The 9,065-nt window shown below is 45.7% G+C and overlaps 1 protein-coding gene across 1 annotated transcript in view; it reads left to right on the top strand.

Annotated features, from left to right (window-relative positions):
* Positions 1 to 4,023: 4,023 nt before the first annotated feature.
* TMEM255A (transmembrane protein 255A) overlaps positions 4,024 to 9,065 on the top strand; it is a gene marked incomplete at its 5' end in the record, with an annotated part of 22,410 nt that continues 17,368 nt past the window's right edge. Inside the window, one exon of the mRNA XM_010193573.1 lies at positions 4,024 to 4,166. Within this exon, the coding sequence (XP_010191875.1) occupies positions 4,024 to 4,166 (143 nt within the window). The remainder of the gene's footprint in view (positions 4,167 to 9,065) is intronic.

Consider the following 9,065-nt stretch of genomic DNA (forward strand, 5'->3'; position numbering starts at 1 on the left):
CCCCTCTCGGAGCCGCGCTGCCCCGGTGCGGGTCTGCGGCAGAGACCCCCGGTGGGAGGGGGCGCAGCATCCCTTGGAGCGGGACCGGACTGTGCGCCTGCTCCCCCCCGCCGCCCTCCTGCACCTCCCGAATTGGGTCAGAGAACCCCTCGCACCTCTCCGCACCGGCTACTCATTGCGGTGTCGTCCTCCCCTCTGCCCATCGAGATGGAGATGAGGCACCCACACCTGGAGCCCCCTCTCGCGAGCCCGGCAGCGGAGCCCTAAATTAGAGCGCGGTTTGGGTCACAGCGCGCACTGACGCTTTTTTAGCAGAGAAGTGGAACAAAAGGAGAAGGGCCAGGAAGGGAAAAGGCTCGGTGCCGTTTACCCCCCGTTCTCCTAGGGGTAAAAGTTAAAGTTGGCTTCCTTGGGCTACTTTGTTTTTTTTGCTTTTGCCCCCAAAGAACAAGATGGAGAAGTCGGTGCTGTTTCTGTGCTCTCCCATCTATCTTCTTCTGATAATTAGGGGTGGGAGGAAGTAAATCAAGGCGGTACAAAGAGAATTATTGCGAACTTTTAAAGTAACCTGAAAAAACCTGCTACAACCTGGTTTTTAGAGTGAGCTTATACATGGTAGCTATAATAACAGGATGTTTCTGAGACTTAGCATAAAAATTATCTTTCTGAAGCCTATACACAATCTGAGTGCCATTTTAGTAAAAGAAATAGCCAGTCTATAGATAGCATTAATTTCTTTACGTCTTCCTCTCAGAGGTAAGCACAGTGTTTCAAACCACCTTGTGTACTCATGCTGAGGTAAGCACTGCAAGTTTTGAGGTATCCCGTTTGGATAAACCGTGGAGTAAAGGACATTACTGTCTCTTAAAAGCAGAGATAGCAAAGCTGTTGTAGCTCCATTCTGCATGTAAAGCTGTACCAGGCTCAGTAGCAAAGAGGAAAATGATCTAATGAAGAGTACATTCAGCAAAAATTAATGTTGAGAGAGACGATTTTACCAGGGCAGCCCTCAGCAGCTCTCAGTGGAGATACTGAGTATGAGTCTACGCATGCTGAAGGAGCTGCGGGCAACCTTACAGAAGTATGAAACCACTTTCTCAATATACACGTAACAAAACACGTTTTCAGAGAATGAAAAAATGGTGTTAGTGTCCCAGTACAGAGCTGAAGTGGAGGTAATTACGTTATCTCTGCAGTTTCACATCTCTCTCCAATGTCAAGTTAAAGGATTATGGTTGGTTTTGTTAGGACCTGGAATAAAAATATTTGGGTTTTGTTTGATTTGTTGTTTTTTTTAATCTTATAAAGATTATTGAAAAGCTTTCAGAAATTTTGCAGCTGGAAACCTTATGTTTTCCTTCTCTGTCACGTGTTGGTTTGTGCCAGTTGTGAGCTGGGAAACAATTGGAAATTTAAGAGTGGAAAACACAGTGGTTCTGAAACAAGTTCGGAATCCATAAACCATGTTTCCAGATGCTTCTTTTAGAGTGTTTTCCTGCAGAAATGCTATTACAGAACACTCTGGTTTTGAGGAAAATAGCACATTTTGCAGGTTTTTTCGTTGTAACTTTTTGAAGCCCCTCTGATGGAAATGCAGGAATACCAGTTTGTGCATGTGAACGCTGTGCTTGCGTACCCACGACACTCCCTCAGTTGTGCTCTGTATGGCACACAAACGTCTGCACGCCCACACAGCCTAACTGAGAGGAGTTTAAGCTGAGTGAGGAATGCATGGCTGGTTTTACTTATCTGCTGCTCATTTGCCAGCCAAACTGTCGCAGTAATCAGTGATGTACGATGTGTGTAAGCAAGAGTGGTTCATTCTTTCTATCCTTTCAGAACTAATCTATGTAAGAAATAGCTTTTATTTTTTTTCTCCAGTTGCTAAGATTTTGTCCAGCTAAACCTTTGGTCCCAGTACTTTTAAGAATTTTAAGACATTTATGTGACACTTGCGTTTAAATTATTACATTGGAACTGGAGCACAGCACAAGCTATAGTATTTAGGAGGCAATACATACAGAATGACCTAATATCTTGATGAATTTGGAATGCTTTAGCTGTCTAGATTTTACATTAAATTAGTTGGCAGATTTAGGAGAATAAAAAGGTCAACCCCAAATGCAACTTGCAGCAAACAGTTGGGTACCTTTATCTCATCCTATTAAAAAAATGGCATGAAAAACTAAGGATTGCTGATAAAAGATCTAGCCTGGATCTTAGGGTTCTCTAGCAGTTATTTAATTTTATTTTGTTTGAAATTAGTAACTGTCTAGCTCTTCATTCCAGCTAAGGACTAACTGGTTGTCAGGCTGCTTGCTCTTAGCCCCAGTGGTGCAGTCACAGCCGTGACACAAGCAGGTTTGTGATTGGAGAGCTTTCCATCCAGAGACACTGGTCACTCAGGAATGATGTTGCTTTTCTTTATATATATTTTCTTTATAAACCTCTCTTGCCTTTCATCTCCTTGTGTTGAGTTTCAAGTTTAGGACTTTTCTGTGACTTCAAGCTTATCTGGTTGGTGTGGGTGAAATGATGCAGCCCCACGCATGGACCAGGATGGAGAGGGAGCACCCTTGCCAGTAGCATGGCTGATGGGTCAGGTCACAGCACACGTGGAGAAGCTTCTGCGCTTTTCCCTGTGGAGAGCTGTCCCTGCAGAGGGAGGGAGATAATTGGTGTCCATGTGGCTGCATCAGTACTGCTGTTAGGGTGAAAAAATCTCTCACTGTGCCACAGATATGTGCAAACTCTAAAGAATGGCCTGTGGTCACCTGGGGCATGCACCTTCAAGGCAGAAAGATGCCCAGCAAGGCCTGGTATGCTCATCTCTCTGGACAGTTTGGAGAAGGAGGTTATGCTTGGCTTGGCTGAGTCTTTCCTCCTGGCCTTTCTGCAGGTGTTTTATCTTGCCAGGTACAAGCTGTTGGGGAGCCCCTGAATCCTCAGATGGGGATTCCCAACATGGTTTGCTTTAGAGAATGTGCTCAGTGATTATGGGAGCATCTCCTTGCCCTTGGGATGTGTCCCTGCCCTTCTCTGAAACACTCTTGAGAGGTGCTGGTAGCGTGCACTTCTCTTGGAAGTTCTGGTGTGGGAAATACCTTTGCCTGCTCCTGGGGTGTGTTGGAGACCCCCAGGCTGTGGGATTCCAGGTAGCCCCAAGCAGCCCAGAGGGAGCACAGCAGGGGACCATTACAGCCCATTACCCTATCAGGCACTCTCACAGGTGCTGGTTTATGTCTACATAATGTATGAAATGTAATCAAAAGGATTGTTCCACAAAGTGATGTAAAGATGGCAGAGCACACGCTGAACACACGCCTAAAGATGCTGCTGAGCGCAATGTCATAGCCAGCTTTCCTCTTGGCTGATGGAATCACTATTTTATATTTATGCTCATTTGGGAAATCTATAAATATATAAAACATAATCAGACAGCTGTAGATGAGTTTTGCTAATCCACAAATTCATTATTCAAGCATCTAAAAATATGTGGTCCTTGCTGCAAGTAGAGAATGATACTACAGAAGGAGGAGAAGTGGCTGTTACTCGTGATGTCTCATTTACATGGAACATTGTGGATGCTTTATGATATGATTACAGCCAAGATTTTCCCTCTCAAAACAAGTGGCATGCAGTGTGGTTATTTAGCTCAATGTAGGCAGACAGATCAGAATACATATAAATGCCTAATGGTAATATTTCTCATTAGCTTGATTGCCCCAGGCCAGAGGGCCCAGGGGGCTCTGATGTGTCCAAATGAGTTTTGTAAAGTTGCAGTTGTTAAGGCTCTCTTCATCTACCTCAGAGCAACAAAGTAAATGTGGATTCAGATGCCCTAGTAAGGCTTGATAAAGCATGTTAGTGAAGGTGAGAAGTGACAGCCAAACCCAAAAATACTCTCCAGATAGAGGACAGAAAATTCACCACAATGTGGTTGGTGGTGGGAGGAGAAATTTGCGGTACCATGACTGTCCCCAGATGGAATTAGCAAATTCTGTTGTGTATGTGTGTTTTTAGGGTCGTTCAATAGAAGAAAAAGAAATTCCCTCTACGTAACTGTGACTCTCCTCATTGTGTCAGTATTAATTCTAACGGTGGGCCTAGCTGCTACAACAAGAACCCAAAATGTGACTGTTGGAGGTTATTACCCAGGGGTTATTGTAAGTATAGAACTCCTAGGTAGGTCTAGAAAACTTATTGCCTACAAAGTCCCTTGTAATGCTGCAAATGTTATAAAGGGTGATCATGTCCTGAATATTATGTTCAGCTACTTCATTGCCATTTGATTTATTTGTTTTGTTATTATTTTGCACCTGTTGCTCATTCCCATGCAAAAATCCCATCCAAGTGGGAGCTTCCTCTGAGCTTAGGTAGTAACATACTTTTGAGCTAACAGTGAGACGGATAAATAGGTCTTATGTTGAACAAAGCAACTTTAGAAGTTCTTTGCATACTTCACATTAACCCCAGGCAGAAGCAAGGCAAAGAAGGACCATAGGTGCCAAGAACAGTTGAGAGACCAGGTCTTGAAATACTGTTCATGTCAACTCGTGGTCATAAAGTTCACTTGCAGAAGTGTTTAACGATTCGGAGTCCCCGAATGAGGAGAAGCACATTAGCAATAGCTGTGGCAACTTGCCAGGGGAGCATGCACATCAAAGCAGCTAGCACATCTGTTTCTTCTTTTTTGTTATCGACAGATGAAAATGGGAAAGGACAATCTTCTAGCTTCAAATGGCTTAATTTAGAGAAGACCAGTGGTGCCCAGCCTTCGTGCCAGTAGATGTATAACCTCCTGCAGAAGCATAAGGGGCAAGTACATTGTGCCACTCCTGGCATAAGCAGAGGTCTAGCACGAGTCCTGGTCTATCCTCTGTGTGTCTGAGTCATACTCAAAAAGAAGCACAAAAAGGACTGAGCTGCAGCCAAATTTGGTGTCTTAGCAGGCTGAGTGTAACCAGAGCCCCCATCTCCTGGTGTGACAGCTGTGAAGTGCTGTGCATTTGGGTTTGAAGCCTCGACGTTGGAGGATTAAATCCAGTCCAGATGACTAGGTGGAGAGTTGTTCTTGCCTCATTCCAGTTTGATTTATTTGCCATGCATTGCTGATCTCAGTAAGTTTATACTTCTCTGTGGACAAGCTCTTCTGTGACTGAAGAAAGCCCCTCAAGAGCCATCAGTGTGGAACACCATTGCAGGCTGTGTTGGTTTAGGATTTATTTTCTGGCTTGTCCCAGTAACTCCTGCATTTAGCCTTATCTTTTTTGAAGAGGAGTATGGAAGGAAGGTGTTGAGAAAGGTGACAGGCGGGCTTCAAATGTTCCGCACTCGGCCTACGCTCTGTCAGCCTGAGCTGAACCTTGTGCCTCAGAGCAGGTCCTGCAGACTGATGCAGATGGGTAGAGGCTGTTGTTCAGGTCCCTGTGACATCTCCTGGGCTATTTATGATCCAGGAACGTCAGCATCACTTACACTTTCGTAAGACTCTTGTCTACTCAAGGAATTAATAAATTCCTGGACTTGGGAAGCATGTTGAGTTACTTTATTCATAGGCACCCTGACAGTTTGTGTTTGTCACTGAATTCCCCCTCTCAGATCATTATTCCACCGTGTGGAAATGTGTGACGACCTTGCCTGTGTCTCTGCACAGGAAAACATTTCAGTGTGCTGCTGGATGCTTCAGCAGGTACTTAAAATAGCTGATGTTTCGTAACAAGCTGGGATTCCTCCTTTTACTATGGAAGAAGGGCTTGCTGTGGTGCATGAGTGCTCAGGGAGTTGTCCCTGAGCAGGTGGCTTCCACAGACCCCAAGAAGCAGCTCCTTGCAGGTCTCGTAATTCAGAACTTCACACAAACATTATACTTGCGTGCATCTCCATCAGGGGCTTCTGTGCACCGTGAGTGGCGCACCACCTTTAGTCATACCCCGGGTACCTTGCATTGGTAAGGAAAAGACAGAGACAGAAGTCTCTTTGTGTACTGAATGACTTCTCTGTGTGTGGACCAGGTCTATGGATGGGATCATCTCATGGGATATCAAATGTCTTGTTGCTGCCATGCCTAATGCACTGTTCTTCCCTCCTTTAACTTGTGTGTCTTGGGCAAACACCTCTTGTGCAAGGAGGAAACATGCAAAGAAGTGGCTGTCTGATGTGGGAGATTATCTTCCCAGGCCTCTGCTCCTGATGATGGACAGAACCAGGCAGTGGAGACCTTCCACACATCAGTGGGATTTTGTTTGGTTGGGATTTTGGGTGGGTTTTTTTTTCCCAAACAGTGCAGTTCCTCACTGACACAATGGGAGGAGCTGAAGCAGAGTCCTGTAGCCAGGCTGCCTTCACCCTCCTCCATGACCACCAGCATCTTCACAACTACATCTGTGGACACCCTGTCTGTGGGAGATGTCCTGAACTGTGGTGGGATGGCTGACCTGGGCCTTGAAGCCCAGAGTGTAACAGCGATGCTCAGCAGACAAGAGGACCATAGGGAAGCATGCCTATGGAAGTGAGGCTCTCTGAGGTACGTGTATTTTCTCCAGGTTATACCATCTTCCAGCATCTGTGCACATTGCTGACCTTTCTTAGGCTTTGACTGGGAGAACTCTTCTGTAATAGTTCCTTGTCAAGCAAGTTGGCCTGGAGCTTTGCCCTGGAAAAGCATATGCATTTTGCATCCTGTCCTCCTTTCAGACACATCCCAGAGGACCGTATCCACCAGCAAATACGTGATACAGCTGATGCAGATGACTAAGATCTCTTTGTCCCATCCATAAAAGAATGAGTGGTATTTTTTCATTAATGCAATGAGAATTCCTAATAATTAATGAGAATCCACTGATTTATTTAAGTCTTCTCCTGTTGGATGTACAGACTTGCTCTGATTTTTCTTTTTAAACTATCTTAAATTATATTAAGTTTTTTACCTTTTGATTTGAGGCTGCTTTGAAACCATATGGATGTTTCTCTTAAATGTGTTGGATCAAGCTCAGAGGGCACAAAATGTTTTCCTTAAGCATTTGCCTTAGGTGTGTGTTGCCACACACCTTCCTTGCTGCTAAACATCTCCACACTGAAAATAATGCCTGGCTCTCCCAGTTTTTTGGCTTAGAATTGAGCTGTAAAACTCCTGTTACTTATGGAAGGTGGGGGTTGTTGCTTGCCCAAGCTGAGCAAAATGCCGAGCCCAGAAGTACTGACAGGGAGGTGTTTCTTCCCCTCTGCTCTGCTCTGGTGAGACCATACCTGGAGCACTGCATCCAGCTCTGGGGCCTCCAACATAAGAGGGACATGGACCTGTTGGTCCAGATGAGGGCTATGAAGATGATCAGAGGGCTGGAGCACCACTCCTATGGCAACAGGCTGGGACAGCTGGAGTTGTTCAGCCTGGAGAAGAGAAGACTCTGGGGAGACCTTATTGTGGCCTTCCAGTACCTGAAGGGACCTACAAGAAAGCTGGAGAGGCACTGTTTACAAGGGGATGTAGTGATGGGATGAGGGTGAATGGTTTTAAAGTGAAAGAGAGTAGATTTAGATGAGGTATTAGGAAGAGACACTGGCACAGGTTCCCCAGGGAAGCTGTGGATTCCCCCTCCCTGGAAGTGTTCAAGGCCAGGTTGGACAGGGCTTTGGGCAAGCTGGTCTGGTGGGAAGTGTCCCTGCCCATGGCAGGGGGGTTGGACTGGATGATCTTCAAGGTGCCTCCCAACCCAAACACTTCTATGATTCTGTGATCATTTTGGGGTGGTTCATCAGCGCCCCTGGCTCTCTGCCCTGCCTGCCTCCTGCCCCACTGTTAAGCAGCACCCGGCTTCATTGCTGTGCTTCCCACCATGGTAGTTTGTCCCCAATGTGGGGACAGTGGTCTTCAGGAGCTCAGAGTGTGAGGCAGGCAGCTGGGAAGCAGCAGCCGTATCAGCTGCTCCGCTTTAATCCCTGCTGATGGAGCTGGCAGCCCTTACTGCCCACGGCACTGCACCAAATGTTACCGGGCCTAGGCAGAGTGGGGGAAGAGTCAAGCGCAACTTTTCATCGTGTTTGTGTCTGCTAATCTCTACACATGCCTCTGGCTTGTTAGTATCAGATTTACTAAACCTTTGATTTCTATTCTTGGATCTTAAAATATCAGTTCCGCATTAGTTGACTCATTCTTGAATCACTGCAGCTTATCTTGTGCCTTATTCTGATTCCTGAGGAGTTGGCCAGTTATTTGGCATTCTCACCTAGATCGTCACTTTTCCCCTAGTCTATTGACTGGATTTACACCGGCTTAATATGACCAGTCCAACTGTAAGACTTTTTTGGCATTTCTCATTTTGCTGACCCATAGAAGTGGAGTTAGCTCTACACCAGTCAAAGACCTTTCTTGGTGTGACACAGAAGTACTTCTGCATCTTCCCCCATAGCCCATGGTTCCTGATTGTCCTTATTTCTGGCCTGGCTGAGGTGTGCTCTGTCCTAGAAACTTCTGTTCAGTGTAGCTGAGTAGCTTAAGGCTACGGAGAAAGTAGGTGGGAAATTGCACTCCTGACTGACTTCACTGAGCTGAAATAAGAACAGTGGTGTCAGTTATGGCAGCAAGAAAAGACTCTTTTGCTGCAGTAGCTTCTTCTTTTGGTTGGGCTGCCATGAGCTCTTCTGGTAGAAGATGTTGGTTGATGCATCCACACCTCTGGAAATTAGGGAGAAGTAGAAGGCAGAAAACTGCAAAGTCTTTCCGAGTATGTTTTTCCTTTATTTCATACTTCATGTCAAGAGACTCTGAGTTGAGAAGTTAGGTGATTGCTCGCACCCTTGGTGAGGTTACAAAAGCCTGGTCCTGCAGATGCTATTGATGTGGTCCTGCTAGGTTTGCTTCTGGAGGCTCCTGAGTGTTCATAGGGTTGTTCCAAGGCAGCAATGCATATCCTCATCCACCAGCCATTTCTCAGCATCACTGGGAGGGGATGGAATTCAAAACTCATTCTTTTGGTTTCTACACACGCTTTTAGTGTCATGCAAGGGATACACCTGATAGTTCCTGCTAGTGAGAGACTCCGCTGATTCCTTGCTGAAGGAAGAGC

Source organism: Mesitornis unicolor, unplaced genomic scaffold (genome assembly GCF_000695765.1).
Source record: "Mesitornis unicolor isolate BGI_N332 unplaced genomic scaffold, ASM69576v1 scaffold30771, whole genome shotgun sequence".
NCBI lineage: Eukaryota > Metazoa > Chordata > Aves > Mesitornithiformes > Mesitornithidae > Mesitornis > Mesitornis unicolor.